The sequence below is a fragment of the Gobio gobio genome (genome assembly GCF_949357685.1).
Source record: "Gobio gobio genome assembly, chromosome: 7".
NCBI lineage: Eukaryota > Metazoa > Chordata > Actinopteri > Cypriniformes > Gobionidae > Gobio > Gobio gobio.
In genome coordinates, this window is record NC_137103.1 from 10,229,158 (window position 1) to 10,255,180 (window position 26,023).

The window sequence follows — 26,023 nt, forward strand, 5'->3', positions numbered from 1 at the left end:
ATTGATTGAGGAATACTAAGAAGGTTAATGTCTAACTTTAAAAAATGAATGAGGAGGAGGGCAGTGAATGACATCTTGGGTCGCTAATGACCCGAGGTATGCATTTAAGGGTTAAAAATATGTTTTAGTTTTTTTTTTTTCACAATATAAAAGATATACAGAAAAGAAAATATAATATAATTCATATAGGAAGTGGTGGACAGCCAGTACGGGCTTATTTAAATCCTCCACCTAAACAATATTTCATTTGCAGAAAATTGTGTGTATTCGCAGGGCTTGACATTCACTTTTTTGCTCAGCAGCCGCTGTGGCTAGTGGTTTTCCAAAGTTACTAGCCACTCAGCATTTTCACTGGCCACAATTTTGACATCAATACCATGGGAAAAAAAACTGCCAGATAGATATTTTTTATATCATTTCATAATTTGTCAGCAGGTTAATAGGCTCCTGTCACTTTAAGAGCCAACGCACGGATCCATTACACTGTTAGGCCGCGTGTTTTTTATCCGGCTGAAAACGTCTCGCTGTGGGCGCTTGAGAGCGTTTTGGCAGCGCAGTGTTTTTTCAGTTGAGACTCTTTGCTTGTTATGATACTGAATATCCGCGGAAGGGTTACTACTATCTAATTTCACAGATAGTTTGTTTCTGTATTGATTCTATATAAAAATGCTGTGTGCAATATCTCACGACCTCCCGAGTGTCCGAATTCGCACAGGGTATGCCCGCCTTTACACATACACATTCTTCCCCAACTGTTTACGTTCACTTAAGACAGAACTGACCGTTTTCACGTGAAAACTCGCCAAGACCGGCATTTTGACATTATTTTGTGTGTATTTGACTGTTTAAGTGCAATAAACAGCGAAAAAGAGAGGCACTTTATGTGGCGCACTTTGGGTGGGAGCGCAAAACCTGCAGGAATGAGTAAAATTATGTGCAATCCCACGGCGATATTCAAGCCCTATAACAGCAACAATATTCATCCGGAGCAAATGAAACGAGGGGAGACGGGTTTGTGTGTCACTCGCTGTCGGAGAGCTGAGAGAAAGAGAGAGATGCTGGTATTGTTTGTCTATTCTGTGGAAAATGAGTATTGGAAGCGTTTCAGATATTTCAGTATCGATATGTATAAAAAAAAATCTATATTTTTGACAACACTACATTGCACTAGTTTATTTTTTCAGATGCCTTTTTAAAAGACTACAATTGAAATTTTTTTTATAAATTCAACCTGACAAAGTGGCTAGCAGGAGTTGCACGCCACTGCTGAAATACACACGCATTTGGCAGATTGGCGGATGTTAATGACAAGCCCTGTTTGTGTATGTACACCAATCATACATAAGATTATGACCACCTTAGTAATATTGTGTTGGTTCCACTTTTGCTGCCAAAACAGCCCTGACCTGTCGAGGCAAGGACTCCACTAGATGTTAGCAGCAGATCCTTAAAGTCCTGTAAGTTGCTCGATTGGATTGAGATCTGGGGAATTTGGAGGCCAAGTCAACACCTCAAACTCGTTGTTGTGCTCCTCAAACCAATTCCTGAAGCATTTTTGCTTTGTGGCAGGCGCATTTTCTGCTGAAAGAGCCACAGTCACCAGGGAATACTTTTTGTCAAACTCGCTCAGATCCTTACACTTTTCCTGCTTCTAACACATCAACTTTGAGGACACTGGCTGCGTCTGAAAACCAAGGCAGCCGACTTGTTGCCTCGCTGCCTTATCAGACGATGACTTGTAAGGCAGCGTTTGTGCATGAAGGCACCTCACGAAAATGATTTTCGGACAGACTTCTAAGGCAGTGTAACCGTTTAATGATCTACAGCAAAATAGATGAGCTTTGGTGAGAACTAAACAAATATTTAAATACTACATTAGTAATTTCTCGCTAGAAATGACAGCAGAAGTGGAAAATGTTGATAAAAAATGTACATTTACACACAAACTGACCAGCAAGCGCAACTTTCGCACACCATCTTTTTTTCCCAGCTCAACTGTCACAAAATGGAACGCACAGGATTGTGGGATATCAAAAATGCATCTATGATGCCTTCAAAAATCAATCAGAGGAAGGTCTCTCAAGAGACAGGAAGTGAAGCTAACATTAGATTCGGACGTGCCTTGATGCCCTCCTAGCTTGAAACGTGTCCTCCGCCAAAATGTTCACTTGCTGCCTAATATATCCCACCCACTAACAGGTGCCGTGATGAAGAGATAATCACCTGCCTGATCAGTGTGTGTATACATATAAAAACTTTTTTAATCAATGTTAGAGCAGTGACTATTCAGAGCAAATAGATAAATATCGAAATATATTGATATCGAGTATCGTCAAAGTATCGCTGCAAATGATTTTAAACTTCGCCAAGCGCTCGTATTGTCATTATGGGGGTTGCTCATAGTGATGAGAAAAGCTCTCGGCGCCGAGGTCTCTATGCTGCACACGCTACAGTACGCCAGGGAAAGGCAGATTTCCCTGACAAGAGAAAATCACAGCCATCTCCAGGGAATAGGGAATTAGCTACGACAGCTCTTACTCCTGTGGAAGAGCTCTGAGGGAAGCATCTGTTTAAAGCTGTGATGAATATGTTGTTTTAATCCTTGCCTCTGGTTTTCCGCAGAAGTTAATTATTCTAATCTTCAGTTCTCGCCTCTCTCTAATGTAGTTTAGCCTCCTGATCCCAGAGAGAAAGAGAGAGAGCACCATGTTTTCTCATTTCACTGCAGTTATGATGGAAGTATATGGAAATGCTGAAGACAGGGAGATTTTATTGTCAAACGCTGTGCGCATAGGCAGATTTCTGACCGTCGGCATAAAGTCTGTTGCTTACTTCAACACTTTGGCCACAACTACAAGTGACCAATCACAGCTCGGTATTTTGAATGTGACATTCAAGGGCTGGTAAATGTGGAATTGGACATAAAGGGGAATAAACGGTTGTATTCTTACTCTCTGCATATTTACCGTTTTTCAACAAATTTTCACGGGAAAAATCCGGTCATGTCAATAGGAATTTTGTGTGAGGACAAAAGTTTTCCCAAACAGATTTGGCAACCGGTTCAAGTTGGTTATTGACCAACAATACTCGGTTTGAAAGTGACTTCTGTGTGAGCTTCGCTTCTCACATCGATACACTATCGACAATAGACAATGGACCTTTTTTGTCCTCAAAATTTCAGCATCATTTTGCTAATGCGAACTCACATTTTAGTGAATTTCTCTGACACCATACATGTCACAGTTTAAAGTCTGGATGTCCTGTAAAGAGCACATTCAGGGCTTTTCAGAGATACCATTTGTTTTGAGGACCACAACTTCTCCTTGGTCTTTAAAAATGACTGAATGATCAAATGTAGCACTCTTATGGAAATATAATATTTTGTAATAATCATTTATTGTTTGTTATAAATCAACATCTCAGAAAAATGTTATGGGGTTTCTAATCAAAACATGACTTTTTCTTACGAAACGGGGCATTGATTTCATGTCCTCAATAGAGGACACCAGGACTTAAATCATGTTTATAAGGCATTCTAGGAGTGAATAGGGAAAGAAATTACATATTAATGTTCCTATTGAATATTAGATATTATTATGAAAATGTCGCCAACTATTTTTCCCATTATTACACATCTTTTTCATTACATGTTGCGCCAAGAACACATTAGATCCAGTGTATAGGCACATTGTATTGAATGGGAAAACCCATGTATGGCCGTTTTACCCACATATTGCATAAAGTAAAATGGTTTATCAATTCGTTCCGTTATATCTTTCATAACAGTTGAGAATCATCTTTAAACAAAGTTTGGTTAAAAAAACAACCACCTAAAACCTTAAAATTGATTGGTGAATGAAAAGAAAAATCCCATTGTTTTTGCCTGTACATTTCCATTAGTCTGGATGCCAGCCGATCTTAGCCCCGCCCACAACATTTGAGGTTGGGAAGTTCGGTCTGGACTTGATCTGTTGTGGAGCAACTATGCTGGAACCAGAGCTGTTTGGACCAATCAAATTGTCAGGGCGGGCTTTATACGATGATTGACAGATGATCAACAGTAACGTCATCATTCATGTCACCAAAGAGCGCTTGGGTTGAGTTTGTTTATTAAACGGAGAACTTGTTGGTATATGCCTTCACCTTTACTATATCTCTGGTAAACACCGGCAAAGATTGTTTACACTCATCTTCTTCTTCTTCTTCTTCTTCTCCCAGCGTGCGTGCAGTTGAGTCCTGTTGACAACTATGCGTCGCTCACTTACTCCGTTGCTCTGATTGGTTGTAGGTCTGTCCAATTGAGTGCAGAGGCATTTTCTTTCCTGGTTTGGTTGAAACACGTCCCATAATCACAGCCCAATGGGGCAGATCAGACTATTCTTTCTAGAATCTGAGTATGACAACGTCAGGCTACATTTCCATGTCTTTTTTTACACAACTGAGTCCTGGTGTCCACTTACGAGGACATTTGCATAACATATGAATAAAAAAAATCATAAAAATGTTTTTCCCCATTTGTTTCTTATGCTCTAAACCAGTGGTTCCCAACCACGTTCCTGGAGGCCCACCAACAGTGCACATTTTGCATGTCTCCTCAATCAAACACACCTGATTCAGGTCATCAGCTCATTAGTAGTGACTCCAAAACCCAATGTTTGTGTGTGTCAGACAAAGGAGACATGCAAAATGTTCACTGTTAGTGGGCCTCCAGGAACGTGTTTGGGAACCAATGCTCTAAACAATGTAATGACATGAACAAAAAAAAAAAGAATAAATTCAAAAGACTTTGTTTTCCTGGGTCGGTTAACAAAACTCTTGATATATTTTGAAGACTCTATACCATAAAACTTAATATGATATTTTCTAGCAAACTGATAAAAAAAAAAAACATACAAATTGCATAAAGCCATTTTGGCCATTCATAATGGTCTGGTGTGCCTTGGTAAACCAAATCATTTCTGTTAGATTCTCTTGATGTAGTTTATCATTGATGTCCGCTTTTGAAACAGTTTGATTGGACAGTATTTTAAAGACATTACAGGCTATAATAGTACATGTTGACTTGACCTCTGACTCTCACCTGTAGAAGCTGAAGGCGGTCCTCAGTCAGCAGCTCCCTCAGGTAACCAACGGCGATGCAGGTGACATCCAGAGCAGCTCGGCCAGCGAGACCCCGCCCCCAGCCCCGCCTCCGACTGAGGAGCCACGCCCCAAGTCCCTACAGCAGCCGGCTACTTCCACTACAGAAACGCCTGTATGTACTGTTAAATATCTCACGCAAACAATCCCAGAAGAATTAGAATGAATTGAATTGCAATCAATTGAAGAATTGCTGATTTCTATTATATATTATTATATACAGTTGAAATTTAACAATAGTTAATGTATTATGAGTCAAAGAAAAGGACACTACTTTTCACAAGTTTAGGTTTGGTATGAGTTTGGTGTTTTTGAAAAAAAGTCTCTTCTGCTCAGCAAGTCTGCATTAATTGAAAATGCAGTTATAATAATAATATTGTGAAATGTTTATTACTCCAATCTTCAGTCACATGATCCTTCATGTTTGGTGCTCAAAAAACATTTCTTATTGGCAATGCTGCCATTTTTTTTTCGAAAACTGATACTTTCAGAGGTTTTTTTGTAACAATGTAAACGTATTTACTGTCAATTTTGATCAATTTTATGCACCCTTGCTGAATAAAAGTGTGATTTTCTTATAAAAACATCTTAATGACCCCAAACCTTTGAACAGTTGTATATATATATTGATGAATTAACACTTTAACTCATTAATGAAGAAATAGTTGTTTATTGTTTGTTGCATGATACCTAACGCATTAACTACGATTAACAAATTGTACCTTATGTAAAGTGTTACCCAGAACCACCCCCATTTTCAAACAGCCATAATATTAAAAAAAAGAATATTTTGCAAACAACTAATCAAATGCAATGTATATTTTCATAGTCTGTAATAAATATGGTAGCAGTTTTTATTAACACTTTATTTTACAGTGTTCTTGTTGTACACGTCACATGTAATTACTGTAGTAATAACTATAAATTATATAATATTATAATTACATACAACTTACCTATAGTAAGTACATGTAGTGAATTATTATTACTTAAATATATAATTACACAGTAACACGGACACCTTAAAATAAAGTGTAACCCAGTTTATTTTACAGTCCAGTCCAATAACTGTGTAATAACTAGGGATGGGCATTTCAAGCAAAAATAATATTCGATGATCGCTGGGAATTATTCGATTATTATTCGAAAATCGCAAGTCCTCCCCCAGCATGCACGCACGTATAGGCTACACACATATAAACAGAAAGAGGCCATTCACGCTCTCAATCTGTATGATAACAAACTGTTTAATTCATCAGGGAATAGGCTATATTAACTCAAGCCATATAATTAATGTAACATGCTGAAACATTTGACTGTTATTCGACATCGCCTCAAGTTACCATAACCGTTATATGCCACAAGTCTACAGTGTACGTGGGAGACACGGCATCTCAATAAACCCGTCTCCGCCGTGTTGACTCCGATTGTTCGAATATTACAATTTAATAATTGTTAAATCGATATGTCATCCTCAATAAACCCGTCTCCGCCGTGTTGACTCCGATTGTTCGAATATTACAATTTAATAATTGTTAAATCGATATGTCATCCTCAATAAACCCGTCTCCGGCGTGTTGACTCCGATTGTTCGAATATTACAATTTAATAATTGTTAAATCAATATGTCATCCTCAATAAACCCGTCTCCGCCGTGTTGACTCAGATTGTTCGAATATTACAATTTAATAATTGTTAAATCGATATGTCATCCTCAATAAACCCGTCTCCGGCGTGTTGACTCCGATTGTTCGAATATTACAATTTAATAATTGTTAAATCGATATGTCATCCTCAATAAACCCGTCTCCGCCGTGTTGACTCCGATTGTTCGAATATTACAATTTAATAATTGTTAAATCGATATGTCATCCTCAATAAACCCGTCTCCGGCGTGTTGACTCCGATTGTTCGAATATTACAATTTAATAATTGTTAAATCAATATGTCATCCTCAATAAACCCGTCTCCGCCGTGTTGACTCAGATTGTTCGAATATTACAATTTAATAATTGTTAAATCGATATGTCATCCTCAATAAACCCGTCTCCGGCGTGTTGACTCCGATTGTTCGAATATTACAATTTAATAATTGTTAAATCGATATGTCATCCTCAATAAACCCGTCTCCGCCGTGTTGACTCCGATTGTTCGAATATTGCACTTTAATAATTATTTAATCAACACATCATCCTCAATAAACCCGTCTCCGGCGTGTTGCCTGTGATCTTTCGAATATTCCGATCTATTATGACCTCTGACCTGTAAAGTTGCCAGAATAATAATCACACGCTGTTTGTTGATTGGCCAGAGGAGAACTGCCCCCCCGACTGAGCCTGGTTTCTCCCAAGGTTTATTTTTCTCCATTAGGTCACCTGACAGGGTTTTGGTTTCCTTGCCACTGTTGCCTCTGGCTTGGCTAGCTCAGTTGGGGACACTACATTTTTCAACTAAATATCCAAATAAATCGAATTATTCAACTAAATTAACCATATAAACTAAATTACTGCTCTAATTACTGATGTAAAGCCCACACTGTCACTGTATGATAATTGAAATGAACTGATGACATCAGCGTTTTCTCCTGAATGGCTATACGGCTGAATAAAATTATGCTGCATTTCTTTCCTGTTTAACACTGTAAAGCAGCTTTGAAACAATCTACATTGTTAAAAGCGCTATATAAATAAAGTTGACTTGACTTGACTTGACAAGTTGAGTGTGAAACCAGACCTGACCAGCAAACCTGACCAGTATAAAACACCCTGAGAGTTGACTGACAGCTTTTAGGTGTGTTATTGGATGCGTCAGCGCCGAAAACATTGGGATTTTTTAGACGATAATCGGACAACCTATTCAATATTCTATCATTAAATCAACTAATCAAATATTCGAACTAGGCACTAACTCTGAACCTCCTAAACCTAACCTTAACCCGTATGTAGTTACCTCATATTACCCAGTATTTCTTAGGCAAGTTCACCTAAGTACACATACTGTAAAATAAAGTGCAACCAGTAAATATTAATGGCTGGTGTGTTTTCTATTTTCGTCAACCCTTGGCAGGTGCAGCTTTTAATTGAACATATGATACAAATGCCACTAATTGATTTGCGCTCGTATGTTTGATTGTCGGCCCGTGTAGGTGTCTCCCGCTCCTCCAGCCCAGCACACAACCAGTACAGGCGGGCGGCGGCGGAGAACCACCAGCGAGGACCCCGACGAGAAACGGCGGAAGTTTCTGGAAAGGAACAGAGCGGCAGCGTCTCGCTGCAGACAGAAGAGGAAAGTCTGGGTGCAGAGTCTGGAGAAAAAAGCAGAAGACTTGAGCGGCGTGAACGGACAGCTACAGGTACACACACACCAGACTCTCTTTGAGTGTATTAATGTGTGCGTTTGAGAGCCAGACAAAGATGGTGATGAAGTCATTAATGTAAATTAAGAAGTGTGTTTGCATGACAGCCACGGCGTGATTGTTCGAGTCTCCTGCATCGATATGGCCCTGTCAATAAAGACGTTTCCTCCAGATGTCATCGGCACACAAGCGTGTCGTCTGTTCTGTCGGAGCGTTTGTGAGCTGCCCTGGAACTCTCTCAGGGAAAGCCGTCTCTTTCTCAACCCCCGTTTTGTAGCAGGCAATTAGGATCCGCCACTGACAAGTTCGAAACAGTTCACGTAACCGTTGTCTCTGCTGATAACGGAGAGTGCGGCTCAGCGTCGGCACGTTCCAGACAATTTAATGAGATGTGCCACTGTTTATTTGCACGCTGTCTTCTTTATTTGTCCATTTAAACAAAGCGCAATGCCTTCGCGAAGGGGTGGGGGAAGGGCGATTAATTTGTGGGTTATGTGAACGGATAAGCTAACACGAAACAGATGGAGAGCTGGAGAAGGGTGTTGGGTGCGTTGCCGAATGTTTGGGACTCTGGAAACGAGCATGACAGTATGTTTCATCGGAGGGAAGGTGTTTAATACGAGCGCATTTATCAGCGCTGATGGGCTCGTGTAATTGTCCCTCTCTGCCCCGTTGGCCCAGCTGATCGGAGCGTAGAGCTCTAATGATGCTCAATTACGTTAACATCATCCTTAACTGGCTTTTTAACGAGGTGTCAGGGTTTGCGGACCAGCGCACGGCAACACTCGAGCCAAACGTCCCCCCTGTGCTGTCTTTATGGATGCAGCCGGTCTGCGAACGCATTAAACACTTTAATGGCCTGAACGGGCCTGATCTTACCGCTTCGCCATCCCTCTGAAAACAGCAGAGGGGACAATTGAGATTCATCAGATTTTATACATTTCGTTTGATGTTTTTTGGGGGTTTAAAAGCAGAGTGGGAGGACCGCACCTGAAGCCATATGTCACTTTAGATATTCGTGTCATTGAAAGTTCACTGGTAAAGTACCTGGTTGCGAAATATTAACACGAACATGTTCAATTGGTGTTCCTTCCTTTGTTTGTCTGACCAACACATTGGCCTATTGCTGGCTGATTAATTGACCAGCGTTTGGGAATTTTTACTGGCCAGTTGAACGATGTCTGTGTATTTCTGTCTCATATTTTAGACTAAATATTTGTTTTATTAAATCTTAAATCGTTCATAAGATTTTTTTTTTATAGTTTTGAAAGAAGTCTCTTTTGCTTATCAAAGATGGATTTATTTACTCAAAAATGCAGTAAAAACTGTTATATTGTGAAATATTATTGCAATTTAAATCCGCTGTTTTCTATGTGAGTATATGTTAAAGTGTAATTTATTCCTGAGATCAAAGCATCATTACTCCAGTCTTTAGAAATCATTCTGATATGATGATCAAGAAACATTTATGATTATTATCAATGTTGGACACAGTTGAGCTGCTTCATATTTTCATAGAAACCTTTTTTGCTGGATTTTTTATGAATTGAAAGTTCCAAAGAACAGCATTTTTTAATATAATGTTTAGTAACATTTTAAATGTTTAATCAATCAGGGTCGTGATTACCCTGTTTTTGACCAAATAAATCTACGTAAAACATTGATTTAACCCTCATCCCTCGCTCGCACTTTATAATAAATCCTTCGCTCACGGGTCAAAAGGACCCAAAGCCCTAAAATTAAATTGCTAGATTTTAACAGTAATTTAAGTACATTCATTAATTCACATTCTTTCAACTTAAATTCAAAATAACTCACAATTTCATGCATAACCCTTTTAAAGGAACACGCAGACTTTTGGGGACTTCAGCTAGCCAGCTAGCCTACTGCTCAATAAGTGGTTCCTTGATTATTACGCAGGAATGAGAGAATAGTTCCTAGCCATATCGGTCTAGAAAATCGCAACTTTTCATTTTCCGTCGGTCTTAGTACATGATTTATCTATACACATCACAACATGTAAATAGGAAAATGTTGGTGTTATTTTGTCACTTATTGAGCAGTAGCCTAGCTGGAGCCATTTACCTCCAGTCTTTGTGCTAAGCTAGGCTAGCGGTGGGTGCGTCAGACAGAGTTATGGCACGGAGATGAGAATGGTGTGTGTGGACTTCTCTAACTCTGGGGGATACGGGTGAATAAGATAAAGTCCCAAAAAGTCGGCGTGTTTCTTTAATTCAGCTCAGAATATCTTACACTGGGTGTCTTTGCCGACCTCTTGTGGAATAATGAATGATAATATAAGATGATATTTAATGTCTCTTGCCACTAGATGGCCTTATAGCTCTATATGGAGCGGATGAGCTGTTCCGCTGGGTCCTAAAGTCAGTGTCTCTTCAGTATGCATTCAGATACACATGTTGACATTATAATTATTTTATTTTTTGATAAAGTTTTAACATTTTTTGTGTTTTTCTATGTGTACTGAAGCATTCCTCTCATTCCATTCATTCCTATGGGGGTCAAATTGACCTGTGAGGGAAGGATTTTATTTTTTGATAAAGTTTTAACATTTTTTGTGTTTTTCTATGTGTACTGAAGCATTCCTCTCATTCCATTTATTCCTATGGGGGTCAAATTGACCTGTGAGGGAAGGATTTGTTACTTTTTTTAATTTCAACCACAAAACTCCTTGAATCCAGCTAATTTTTTTGTGTGTATTAGTGGTTCAAGTGCAACAAAACTCTTCTTGGACCACTCCAATGAACACTCAAAAAAGAAAAACAAAAGTTTTGTTTAGTTTTGGGAAGGATGAGAGTTAAAGTTATTTTATGAGAAGAAAAATAGACAGAGAGACATGAAATTAGCACAGCTATGTAGGAGATAATTGCCCTGAAACTTAATCTGTAGCATCATTATAAAATATTTGACCACAGAAAGATCACAACTGACCAATCACATTCCCAGACAGATAGGCAGTTTACTATTTATTACAGTTACTATGTGTTCGCCATCTCTCAGCCATTGGCCACACTATCTACATGGCAATTGAACACCCATACCGGTCCACCATCAATTTGTCCGTCTTATTTTACGATCAGCGCTGAGAGCAGGGTTGCCCCCGAGCCTTATGAGTTATTTTCAAGTAACTAATAATAATAGCCTGCTGTGGTCAAGTGGAGGCCCATACTGAATGACTGAATATTGTAGTCTTGGGTGCGTTTTGATGTGGAAAAATAGATGGCGAGAGAGTGGCCGTAATGGAAGATGGCAGTTCGTAGTGCACATTGCCACAGTGTTGGAGCAGCTGTGTTTAAATCTGCTTCTCCTCTGCACACCATGCCAAGATAAAACAGATGGAATGAAATAAACTGGCACGCTTTTAGGCTCCTGCATTAAATGTCGGCCATGTTGCTGAGGAACAGAGAAAGTGTCTAAATCTGCGCTCTTGTGCCCTTCTTCCGCACCCGTTCAGCTCGCTGTAAATCCTGCAAAAGTCACCTTCGCTGTTAAACAGCCTGTCTTTAGCGCATACAGAACAGCACAGCCCCATGGGAGTCCTAACGGCAGACGAGAGTAAATCTCACCAGAATGGGCGCCGGTGTTTCGCTGACGGAGGGGAGAGCTCTCTCTGTGTTTCTCTCTCCTGGGACTCTGCCATTAAGCAGCTATAATTGTGTCCCGAAAAAAGCTTAAATGAAGACAAGCTAATGATCTTCTTCTGTTGATTCCTTACTAATCTGCTCATCTTGATAGGTCACATGCTTCTTTCTCTCTGTCCAGAACGAGGTGACTCTTCTGCGTAGTGAGGTGGCCCAGCTGAAACAGCTCTTACTGGCGCATAAAGACTGTCCTGTGACTCTCCTGCAGAAGAAATCAGGATACCACCGTGAGTACCACATCACCGAACCACACTGAACATCAGCTTGCTTGGTCATCAGACTCCTGTGCCTGCTTTAAGATTTACATCTAGCGCTTATGGATCATAACAGCCATAAAATGTGTTTATATTTAGTTTATTTGTATTGGAGAAAACATTAAATTAACATTAATGCCATGTTTCAGTGCTCTTAACCCTGAAAAACCTGACATGTGAAATAATAGTCTTTTTTTTAAACTTCTTAACAATTTAGATTCATTTTCCATGTGTTTTTTTGTTTAGTATCATATTTGAGAAATCAGGCTTTTATGGCTCATATAGAGTGAGATAGTGAGAATATGGAGGACAAACATCTTAGTTTTATTCAAAGCAGTTGCTGATATTGCTGATATCGCCAAAAAGTAATATGAAATTAGGATCGCTTATGTAAATCAATACGATCATATAACAGTTTAACAGGCAACTACCATAATGCATATACATATCAGTTGTCACTCTCTATCTAAAAATAATATGTCTTAGAAAGATTATATTAAATACTTAGTTTTATGATCAAAGCTCTGTAGTTTTTATTTTGGGGGCATAACATATAATGCAATGCACCTTCCTCAAAAGTCTAATGGATCATATTTGTTACTTGCATTTTAACAGGATTTTTCTAAAAAAAAAAAAATTTTTTAGATAACTCCAGTCCAGTAAATGCTCATCTTGCAATATTACTAACAATATGAAAGTTGATCTTTTATTTACTTTATGCTTTGAAATTTTTAATGATTTTTATAAAGACACTGAAGGTGGACGTTTTTACAATTATTCTAAAATGCCTTTTAAGTAAAAGTTAACTATTAATCAGAGCAGAAGGCATGTAGTGGATTATGTTCAATGTATTTTTAAGCAAAGTTTTGATCATATTGATCATTTAGAGGCCTTGGGAATTTGTGTATCTAGTATGATACAGTAAAATGACAAAAATCATAGTTTACCCAAGTTTTGAATGTGAACTTGCTGTCTAAATTCTTTTTGAGATAAAAGATTGTAAAATGGCAAGAAATCATGTATTTGTATTGCATTATCCTCAGCACGCAGCACAACCAGTGTTGTCCGATTTACAATACACATTTTTTGGCATTGTTGCCTTCATTTAAATAGGACAATTACACTATATTGCCAAAAGTATTGGGACACCTCTCCAAATCACTGAATTCAGGTGTTCAATCACTTCCATGGCCACAGGTGTATAAATCAACACTAGGCCTGCAGACGCTTCTACAGATATTAGTGAAAGAATGGGCCGCTCTCAGGAGCTCAGAGAACTCAAGCGTGGTGCCGTGATAGGTTGCCACCTGTGCAATAAGTCCATTCGGGACATTTCCTCACTACTAAATATTCCACACTCAACTGTTAGAGGGATTATAACAAAGTGGAAGCAATTGGGAACAACAGCAACTCCGCCACGAAGGGATCTGCTTCAGCATACCAAGACATTTTGGACAATTTCATGCGCCCAACTTTGTGGGAACAGTTTGGGGACGGCCCTGTCCCAACATGACTGACCAGAGCACAAAGCGTCTCCATAAAGACATGATGAGTGAGTTTGGTGTGGAGGAACTGGACTGTCCTGCTCAGAGTCCTGACCTCAACCCGATAGAACAGCTTTGGGATGAATTAGAGCGGAGACTGAGAGCCAGGCCTTCTCGTCCAACATCAGTGCCTGACCTCACAAATGCACTTCTAGAAGAATTCCCATAAACACACTCCTAAACCTTGTGGAAAGCCTTCCCAGAAGAGCTGAAGCTGTTAGAGCTGCAAAGGGTGGGCCAACTCCATATTAAACCCTACGGATTAAGAATGGGATGTCATTAAAGTTCATGTGCATGTAAAGGCAGGCGTCCCAAAACTTTTGGCAATATAGTGTGGATTAAACCGGAAGTAGGCAGAGAGAGAAAGGACCGCGAGCTGGGATTTTCAACTCACTTACTAATGAAAATGCCTGTTGGGTTGCTCACTGGCCCAAGTCCAAAGAGCCAATCTCCATCCTGAGATTTCATTCACAAGGCCGCAATCTCAGTTGGTGAAGAGTTGTTAAATTTTGCTCAGGATTCAATCTCACTGAATAGCTTTTCTTTCTTTGAAAATGAGTAAAAATCTCTGGGCTGCCAGCTCTGCTTAATGGGTTGTTCTTTCTTTTTTGTTTTACATATTTAGTTTTGACTATAACAGATGAGTGTTATTCCTAATGAGTGTTCTGTGGGTTTTTTGATGAAATGTGAAGAGTGGAAAATGAACTAGCCCTGAGTGTGAAATAACACAGATTCATCTCGTCCCATTATTACCACAGAACGCCGAGGACTCATATATTTGCTCAACAGCGATGTTGGCTAACAAAATGATCCCCACTGTATGTGGCGCTGTCCTCTTTAAGATGAGTGATAAAGAGGCATTCAGAAACCGAGGGCTGCTTTTGTTACACACGCCTCTTTGGCCGTTATGCTTTAATGACACCTTGTGAAATGTGCAGATCTGCGGCTCGTCTGCCATATGCAGCCACTTCATATCAATTAGCTGTTGTCAGAGGGACGGAGAAGCGGTTGTGGGAGTGACTGTGTGTACGCGTTGGCTTCAACAGACACTAAAGCTTAGCGGCTGCCTATGCTAGTGTGTAAGCACTTTTTGTGCACATAACTTTCGCCGCTTGGATTCGCCGATACGTCGTTGGCTTTGAGTGTGCGTGTCTGGCTCATTTTGTAACCCAGCGCTGACTTGTATTGACAATGATTGCTTCCAAAATGAGTGTATTATAGAGGAGAGACTGACAGAAGCGCGGTTTCGCAACGGATGCGCCGCTGCAGCCGCGCCGTTCATTATGCGACGGCATTGTTAAGCAGCTTGACTGACAGGTCTCATGCATATTATGAGCGGGATGGTTGTCGGGTGAGATTGGGTTGTCTGGGAGCTGGTTCATTTGCAGGCATTGGTAGGTCTTTGCGAGGTAGAGGAGAGTAAGGAGTTGATCGAAACCATTCCTCAATCCTGTTTATGCCGCCGATGTCACCGAGTGCCGTGAGGGGTCATATATTAGTCACCTGTGCAAATGAGGCTCAGAGAAGAGCTTCGTTCCGTCTTCGCCGGCTTTGTAAACAACGCTAGTTTGTGCCACATTCATTGCAGGATGGAGAAGCCGCAGATGGTCATCACCTGTCAAAGAACGGTCTTAATATGGTGAAAAGTGCAAACGTCAGTGCAGGTTTCCTGTGCTCACATTCGGTCACCTGAACGCTCCCGCCTTGTTCGCTTCATTACAGTCTGTTAGGCCTGAAATATATTGAAAATCGCATTGTGCCTGCTTAGGACAGGTGTAAAGTATGGCCGACGAGATCTCGCTTGGCAAAGCATTTTCATTTGTGATTGCACACTTAAGTGAAGTATGTTCCTGGCCTTAATCTCTCAGGCAGTGCTGCCCTGGTAGCAGGTGGGGGAAAATTACCCAGGCTGCCCTGCAAACAGGGCAGGCCATGCCTCCGTTTGGCATTGCACAAGCCCCATCTGCTCACAGCGGAGATGATCCGAGAGGAGGTGAGCGGAGAGCGGTCTCAGGAGCGTGCAACGTTGTGTATGATAATATATCACCCCCTTTCCTGCTTAATACCATTAGGAGTAATTACAGATGCCCGAACACGCAGACGAAGAGCGGAGAAAACCCAACTCGGTTTTCTGTGTTCAACCTTACGAGGGTATTTACAACCCCATGTAGAGAGTCACCCGATCCGGAGCCTTCAGAACCGCACACACACAATCCAATACTCCCGCATTAATTACCAAATGCCATTTCAGCGGTGCTTGCTTCATTAGCTATATTAATTATCATGGTAGTCTGCATTTCTTTTTGAGTCAGAGCGAGAGAGCCTTTTTTCATTCCCTTCCTCATCAGGAGCCAATTAATTCAATGCAACTGCAGAACAGCTGGTGGCATTTGGACCGCGCATCTCTGCCGCTCTCCTGTGTGTGTATCATTAAAATCAGGTGCAGTAATTATCTGTCGCTGCAGTAGTTGGCAGGAAAGGAAGGGGATCGTAGGGAGGGGTGCGAGAGTCTGGCCGCACGCTACAGCCTCTAATATACCCTGATGATGTTGGTTTAAAATGACATTGTAACTTTAATTAAAGGTTACAAAGCAAGCACAGGGATTAATAAAAGACAAAGCATTGGACTGAGGAAGTCTTTAATCGCAATCATGCCAGCAACTCATCCGGTGCGAAAGAACTTGAGATGTTTGCGGGGTCAGGGCTGAGCTTTCTCTCTCTCTCTCTCTCTCGTCATCGATCGGGGGTTTAGATTTGGCTATTTAGCGTAAGCAGTTAGTGCCTGATGGTAGACGTCATCACTACAGCTCAAGAGTGATCAGTCACATGGTAATTACAGATCAGGTGAGGCTAAGGCAACAGTGGCACCATACTTTCAGTGGGCATGTGCCAGCTGAGCGACTGCCATTGCAGTAATGGTTACCAGTTAGCATTCCTATTTAAACTGTGGGCTGCCACTATATCAGAGTTATCATAGCCAAAATAATTAATGGTAACGATTAGGGTTGGGTATCGTTTGGGTTTTTTTCGATTCCGGTGCCAAACCGATACTTTTAAAACGGTTCCGGTGCCTAAACGGTGCCTGAACCGATACTTTTTTTTTTTTTTTTTAAATGGCCACAAAACGAGGTGGATAACATTAAATGGCTTTTTATTTATTTATTTAAATTGAACCATTTATTAAAGGTTTAATGTATACTTAAATGTATGAATATAAATAAATACAAAACACAATTGACTTATTTACAAATTCACAGTAAAACCTAATAGCCACCTAACCCAACTACAACAAGCCTAATATAGCTCTAAATAACAGTTACAGTAATAACAGCAGTAGGCCTAGTCTGTATTCTTGCTCTGCTACTAACCAGCTTCGAGCTTCAGCTTTATTTTGAAATATGATCATTTTCTCTGGCTAAATATTTTAGAACGCATCGCCTTTATGTTTCCATGACGACGCGTCATGTTTCTCACATGACACAGCAGCCGCAATAGCGCTGACAGCTCAGCTGTATCGGGTTTATTTCGTTTTTTCTTTTTATTCAAAATATTCACAAACTTCTTAACTGTGTCACGAACTATCTGATGTTCAAATGTGTGAGTCAATGTGTGTTAGTTGATCTATAAAGCGCAATGGGCGGCGCCATGTTAGTTTGCGCCTCAGAATCGGATCTGTCGGATTTACAACACTTGAGTTCATTCTCGTCTCACGAAATACATGAAAGTAAGTGACCAGAGAAACTGGAAGAAGAATAGAGTAAACGATATAGCTACTATATAATGTGCATGTATCTGATGTGAATAAAACATGTAACGTTAGTCAAATTATAACCGCCTGAAAGGATTGTCATTGCCGCTTTCATAGACATCAGTGTGTGTTTTGTTGCTAGTAGCCTAACGTTACTTATGAGCATTTAAATGTCTGAAACCTGAAATAAACATGATGTCGTTGAAAACACTGAATAGTTGTCATGAGTTGTGATGTGACCAGCGCTGAGCGTCTGTCTCTGGCTCGGTGCCAGCCAAAGCACGCGAAAGCACGTTTGAATTTTGGCACCGAAATGAGGAACCGAAATCTGCGTTCTGATTCGGTCCGGTACATACCGGTTATATAAGTACCGGTGCCATATTGGAACCGGATTTCGGTACCCAACCCTAGTAACGATTAGGGGTGTGACGGTACACAAAACTGACGGTTCGGGACGTACCTCGGTTTTGAAGTCACGGTTCGGTACAGCAGTTTTACAAAATTGCTTTTTATTTATTTTTATTAAACAGTGTTTTACTGAAAAAATTGTGTCTGTCCTTAAATGAATTCAATTATAACTAAAAGTTTCTTGAAGATATTGCTGTAAACTATATAGGGAGCCCATACTTGCACATTACTATAATATTAAAGGTTAACAACAGAGCCCAAACTATTAGCCTAAATTCAGTTGCTATTTATTTTTAGATATAATAATCAACACTCAAATAACACATTGAATGCAAAGATGTAAACTTCACACAAGGCAGTTTTTGCAATAACTAAATCTTATTATAAAATGATGTTGAAATATAATCATTTATACACAATGGCTGTCATTTTCATGACCGATTAATTTAAACATACATTAAATAACCAAGACATCACTAACAGGTTCAGTAGAATGATTATAGGCTAATATAGAGCATATATTTAGTGAAAGAGTTGATTTCTCTAGTGAACTAACAGCTGTGGACTCACCGTTGAAACACTGATTGAGCGATTACACGACATATGATGAGTTGTAATGTATCCTCAACATACCTTAAAGAGCACCTATCATGGAATTTTGAAATGTACCTTTCATGTAGTGTGTAACATAGATCTAAGTGAACAAAAACATCCTGCAAAGTTTGAAATATGACAGTGCACCGTATATATAGTTATTTTCTTTCAAAAGAAACCGTCGACTCGGAGTCATTTTTAAGAATCGTTAGAAGACCGAAGCTTTTTCTCTGACTAGATGACGTCAACTTGTCAAGTTATTTGAATGCGATACGCCCACTTATTACGCTCCAAGACGCCAGTGAAAACTAGAAAACATCATGGCGACGAGACGCCAGTGAAAACTAGAAAACATCATGGTGACGAGACTGTGTTCTGAAGTGCGACTCAAAAGCAAACTTTTCATCTGCCCAAGGATGAGCATTTGAAGACTAAGTGGCTTGAAGACAAACCATACATCGTCGCGATCGTGTGTTTATTAGTCTTCAAATGTCTCTATTTGCATGTTTCGCGATCTCAGGAAGCTTTTATTATGGACTTCTATTATGGCACATGGTTCTTCTTCGTCTGTCTGTATATAGACTACATGTGCTCAGAGCGCCCTCCGGCTGCCAGGATGAATTGAAAACAACACATAAGAGACTCAATCGCTCATGATTAGGCTACATCTGCGCATTTTGAGGTAGTATTGAATAAAAAATACTCCTCTGTTTAGAAATTTGACACAGACATATGAGAATCTATCAATATTTCTCCTCATCTGCACACTTTTGAACTAAAAGCCCTGAGGGATGATGATTTGAGTCTTCGTGAGGAGAATAGAGGAGTTTTTTTTTTTAATGAGATCAGCTGAGGCTCATATTACAATCAAACGGTACCGACGCGGTTTTCATATTCATAACTCCTGACACATATTAACAAATTACTGTCACTATAAGACTTTGATGGGCGTTCCGTTTCCGAAAATATCTGCACAGACTATACCAATCACAACTGACTGGGTCATCGGACCAATCACCGCAGATTAGCGTCACGTAAAGGCGGGGTTTTGAAAAGTGAATCACTAAAGGAATCATTTGAGAATCGCTGTCAAAACAGGTCAAAATAAATGCATATTATAAGAAAAAAAAGTCTTTTTTGTCATTGCATGCATGCAAAACTGTTGTTGGGGACTTCTAAAACAGTATTCGGAACATTTTAAATGCCATAATAGGTGCTCTTTAAGATATTAAGTCATGTTTATTCTTTAGGAAGACATGATCGCATTCAGTCGCGCGCCGCTTGAACTGACGCGCCTATACAATGATCAATCACATTAAAGAGCGTCAAAACGGCATTTATCATAATTTCATGATAAAATGGACTGAATACTTAATATGTTCGTGTGGGAACCCGGATTGAAGTGTGTTCCGCACTTAAAACAAGCCGACTGTTAGCCTACAAGCCTACCTAAGATTGCATTTGTACCGTTGAGTACACAAGTGCACTGTACCGAAAGCCCTGTACCGAAACGGTTCGGTCAGAATACGTATACCGTTACACCCCTAGTAACGATATATCGCGATATCTATAGAAACCTTGAAAAAATGTTATCAGTCAAATTCATCTTTAGTTTGTTTATTATGTGTTTTGCTTTCTTTTTTTAGCCAGCGAATTATATCATTGCTTACTACAATTACAACAATTGAGGCTTCTTTGACACTGTCTAAGAAATAACCAGAAGAGAGAAAATATGGTCAAGTATTATAAATAAGCTTTATCAACACAAATAATACCTGTTAACTTGTGTCTCCATTTGGAACCCAAATCCAGGAAATGGCATATCTAAAATAAAATGCATTGTAATATTTCATGAAGCCTTTGGACTTTTTGGACTCGTTTGAAAGAAAACATTTGGCAGCTTGTTGTCATATCGTCAGGATTAATTAAATCAATGATAAAATTTGCAGATTTATGGAATATTTTAAGACCATGTTATGTGCTTTCATTTAGAGGAGACTAAAATATTAAACGTTTTCAGCTTAGCACAGCGTCACAATATAATTTATGAACATAACAGCATATTTTACTCCAAAATGGTGTTATAGCGTCAGTCATATAGTTATAGTTATACCAAGACAAGACCAAGACTTTGTGAGCTTGAGACCAAGACCAAGGCAGGACGAGACCAGTCCAGCACTCCTTAAATTCATAGAGATCCATGTTACCACCTGAGAAATGACTTATAACTAATAAAAAATGACTTATAATAAATATAATTAGAATAAGACACTATATAGGGCAGTTACCAATCAAATTAAATTATTAACAACAAAATTCATCTTTGCGCTACAGAAGACGCATCTGAACTGGTAAATTACAAATGCATAAATAATGTTGTGGATAATGTTTAAAAATATATATATATTAAATGTTTGTTAAAGCAATATCATGTTTGCAGTCATGCTGAAATGTGTGAAACAGCTCTCTTGCTCTTGTGATATTGCTTAATTATATCACGTTATAAATCCAGAACTCATACAAGAACATTTAATTTTTGGTGACATTTTTGGCACAATGCCTAATTAATTTCTGAATCGGCACTATAAATAAATCAAATTAGAAATAAGTTATTGATTGCATCTGAAGCAGGAAGTTTTACAATCCAATCACATTAATGATGTTAATAAATAAATCAGGCAATGCACTGGCAATTTAGAGATATCCCAGCAGCTGTGGTCTTGACTGGTCTTGAAACTAAATCCTCTAGAGTCTCTTGACCAAGACAAGACCGAGTACAAATGTGGTCAAGACAAGACCAAGACCGTCAAAAAAAGGACCAAGACTGGTCTCGAGTACTACAACACTAGTCTTCACTATGTTCCACTGTAGAAAAGTGAAGCCGCCAACGTCTGAATATGGGAGGATGGGGTCTTTGCGGAACAAAAGTGGGCATTTCTAAATTTGTGGGTGTTTCAAACTAATGGGTGTTTATAAACCATGCAATGAAAATGCCACCGCCCCTCTGTTTATGGCCTCGCCTACTGATCTAGAAACTCCTATTACTATCCTGCAGAGACCTATACTTGAAATATGGCGCAGTTCAGACCTCGGGACCGGAGTCTGCGCAGTAGAGAGCAGGAAGTAGAGCAGGAAGTAGAGCCGTGATATCAAAAGCCCGCCCAAACTCTCACAGATGCAGAACAATTCATTAAGCCGGTGTGAAATAAACAGTTATGGAAATGTAGAAATTAAAGCTAAACCTCCAATCTCCTCCTGAAAAAAAGTCTGTTGGTGACTTCACTCAGAGAAGCCGTCAATCTCAGCTGTCAATCATGACGACACGTTTTTATAGTATCAAATAACTAAAACCAAACTTGTTTAAAGAACGAACACTTGAAATTAGCGTGACTAAAATGACAGAAACCATCTTTGGGAAAAAAATATGTGAAGTGTAATTTGATTATTCAGTTTGTCTCGCGTCCATTAGAATACATGGAGGGGCGGGGTTTATGAGCTATACTGGGACCAACCACCAGGGGGCGATGGAGACGTTTTGGCTTCAGTTTTCAACACGAGTGCGTGCGGCAAGCTTGGGCTGAATCCGAAATCGCCCCCCCTAAACCCTCAATCACTATTCCCTACTTTAGTCCACTAATACAGTTCACTACAGAGTGAATGAAATCGAGTGAGTGAAGTTGGACAGCCGCTTTGTGTTCATCGGCTGTACACTCGTTACTGCGGTGCATTGTGGGATAGAATGAGTGCACTCAATAACGTTCAAAAGTACAAATGGCTGTCCCCTCAAATAGTGCCCTATTTAAGGTTATAGGGGGCGATTTCGGATTCAGCCTTGGAATAAGGAAAAACTATTCTTCTGTGATCCAGCCGCTGAAAGGTCTGTTTGAGCGGCGCCCTCTACTGTACAGGCGTCCATTTGCATTTCCTTCAGCCTGAGGCTCATTCAGAGTTTTTACATTTTCCAAAAATAAAACTTGTTTGGGTTATTAAAAAACAAACAATCAAGCCCAGCCCAGATGAGAAAAAGTAATGTAAAAGTAACGTAACTCATTACTGCAAATTAACTAATGCAATTTTTTTTTGTTTTTTAGGGAGAAATTAAATATTGTGACGCATTACTTTTAAAAGAAACTTTCCCCAACACTGTTAATTTTATATATATATATATTTTTTTAAATTGTGATAATTAGTGGTGGGCATAGATTACTTTTTTTTATCTAGATTAATCTCACTGTAATCTTGGAATTAATCTAGATTAAAATGGCTCATTTGAATTCTGCCGAAGGCATTCAGAATATGTGTGCTCGTAAGTGATCGTTTGTCTTTTTGTAGTTTGAATAATAAATAACTTCTGTCCCTTTAAGACCTGACGCACGCATGGATCCCAAACACTGTTCCTGTGAACTGGTTACGACTGTGTTTACATTAAAACTCACCAAGATGGGCATTGAGACATTTTTGAGTGTATTTGACCATTAATAAGCTGGAAAAAGGAGCTCATTTTTGCACTTGTATGTCAGAGGAAGCTTTATTACGGTGTGTGTGTGTGTGTGTGTGTGTGCTTCAGATGCGAGCGCGAAATCTGCGGGAATTAGTAGAATTAACGTTATGTGCAACCCCGCGCGAAATTCAGACCGGTCACACAACCGACAACACTAGTAGGCACACACACACAGGTTCAAAGACTCGTTCTCTCGCCCCTGTGCAATTCGGCTAGCTATACCTCGACGCTAAAGTATCAAGGTGAAAGTCATCAGTTTGCGTAGTATAGACCCAGCTCCCAACCCAACTTTGAGAATAGATTAACGGCAATATTTTTTTTATCGCCCGATAAGAGTCTCACGTTAACGTGCCGATAACGGCCCACCACTAGGAATAATATTTCACAATGTTACTGTTTTATTGTATATATATATATTTTTTATAATTCTCTTTATCACTTCTGGATCATTCATCATACTTGGAAGGTCAAGTCAAGCGCTTTGCATTGTGGGACACAACGTCATATTAGGCAAATGCATTTGGTCATCCGGGTATTCCGTGACACAGAACATTTACATACTGTGCATGGGATACTCACAGCATTATTATTAGTATGATCCCCCCCCCCCACAATTATCGTGTGTGTGTGTGTGTGTGTGTGCGTGTGTGTGTGTGTAAGCTGCTGATGTCTGTGTGGTCTTGTTGTTAGCGTCTCAGTGGCTGATGTCCTCTGTGGCTTTGTGTTTCAGAGCTGGATAAGGAGGACAGCTGTGGCGAGATGTCTGTTCCCAGCAGCCCGCAGAACGAGGCCATCCAGCACAGCTCCATCAGCACATCCAACGGCGTCAGCTCCTCCACGGCCACCCCAGCGGCTCTCGCATCCGGCCCCGCTCTGGGGCCCGCAGCAGACCACAGCACAGAGGAGGAAGAGGGCGGGGCGTCCTCCTCTCACGCCCAGTCTTCAGGAAGCTGATCAGGCCTCTCATTGCTCACTTTGATTCCTGGCAGCCATGTTGAAATGAGGGGAATAGGAAATGTTCCCTGGAACATTGCAGTCTCATCTCCCTTTGGTTTTCATTTGAGCTCTTTTCAATCCAGCGCATTTTTACAAAGAGTGAGTACAGTAGTGGGGAAAGCCCTTGGGAGGTTATGCAGAAATTGTACTGATTGTTTTATGCTTTTTTTTTCATTTGTGGTGTATTTATTGAGTGTGTTGGAAGGATCAAGACGGCCCAAGTGTGTCCGGATTCATAGACTTACTGAAGCACTATCAGAGGTGTAAAGATGGAAGAATCTGCCACTTTAATTTTTTTGCCTTTTATGGCGCGTTTGCACTGCACAGTGCGGTTCGGTACGGCTCGGTGTGGTTCGCTTAAATCAGGGGTGTCCAAACTTTTTAAAAAGGGGGCCAGATTCGATGTTGTGGACATACCCGGGGGCCGGTTCCTTTTCTATTATATATATATATATATATATATATATATATATATATATATATATATATATATATATATATATATATATATATATATATATATATATATATATATATATATATATATATATATATATATATATATATATATATATATATATATATAACATGTTTTGTTTCTTGGAAACATGACAGATTTGACAAAAGCTTAAGCTGACAGTAGAGTAGCTTGAGATAGGACAAAATTTAAAGATATTTAACAATATCTGAAATACTTTCACCAACCAAATAGTTTTAATGGGTGAAATTTAAATATTATTACTGAGTTAGAACTCTATTCTTTGTACTCTATTTAGATCACCACAGGTAAAACCACCCTGCCAAAAAATGCTCTTCTTACTTAGTATTTCTGTCTTTTTTCCAGTCCAAATATAATTTTTTTTTTAAATCAAGATGCTTTTACTAAGGAAAATTACATATTTTTACTTGATTTCTGGGGGGGGAGGTCAAAATGAAATGAGTTTTTGCTTGAAACAAACAAAATGATCTGCCTATGTGGTAAAAAAAAATGATCTTGTTTCTGTTTGGGATAGAAACAAGAAACAAGATTGCCAACATAAACATTATTATTTTTCTTACCCCATTGGCAGATAATTTAGTTTGTTTCAAGCAAAAACTCACTTCAATTTCATTTTATATTCCAGAAAAAATATATATATATCAAATGTCATTTAACTTATCTAGCAAATGCATATTGATTTAAGAATTCTTTGATATATTTATACTAGAAACAAGACAAAAATAGAGCATTTTTTGCAGTGCACACATGGTAAAAAGTAAAAAATATTATTTCTGTATCTAGAATGGCTTTAAGGTATTTAGTCTATAAACAAATAAATAAATACAAATGCACAAAACTGCAAGTTTATGACAAAAATAGTCTGTAATTTGGCCTTTATTACTCCATAAAAATAAAATTAGACATTAACTACATTTCTGACAAATGACCACGGTTACAGGTAGTGTTACCAGTAAATCCATGATAAATGTTGGTGAATTGTTGTTTGAAAAGTATATTAACTGGATCGGCTCAGTGTTTCTCCTGATTTGCACATTAGTGTTATTCTGTTTAACTGGATTTAAATGAAATCAAATCACAGAGAGATTTGCAGCTCGTACCGGAGACGAACACTTCTCATGGGCTGTTTAGTGGGCGTGTGATCGAGACACTCAGCAAGTAAACTCATTTGACAGCTCGCGAGTTGCACTGCGCAATGCGAACACGTAGCGCTGTTTCGTCACGCTTTTGGCACTGGTTCCCTGGCCTAAAATCTAGTACTGCCACCTTGCGTTGGCATCGTGAAACTGCACGATTTGTAAATAATGCGTGGCGGGCCACATATAA

General features: G+C 39.4%; 1 protein-coding gene across 1 annotated transcript in view; it reads left to right on the forward strand.

Annotated features, from left to right (window-relative positions):
• The window catches only part of atf2 (activating transcription factor 2), a gene marked incomplete at its 5' end in the record, with an annotated part of 52,667 nt that extends 28,119 nt beyond the window's left edge, over positions 1-24,548 (forward strand). The window contains 4 exon segments of the mRNA XM_079820637.1: positions 5,087-5,254; positions 8,285-8,491; positions 12,275-12,380; positions 23,933-24,548. Coding sequence (XP_079676763.1) covers positions 5,087-5,254; positions 8,285-8,491; positions 12,275-12,380; positions 23,933-24,156 — 705 coding nt within the window. The 3' untranslated portion in view covers positions 24,157-24,548.
• Positions 24,549-26,023: the final 1,475 nt, after the last annotated feature.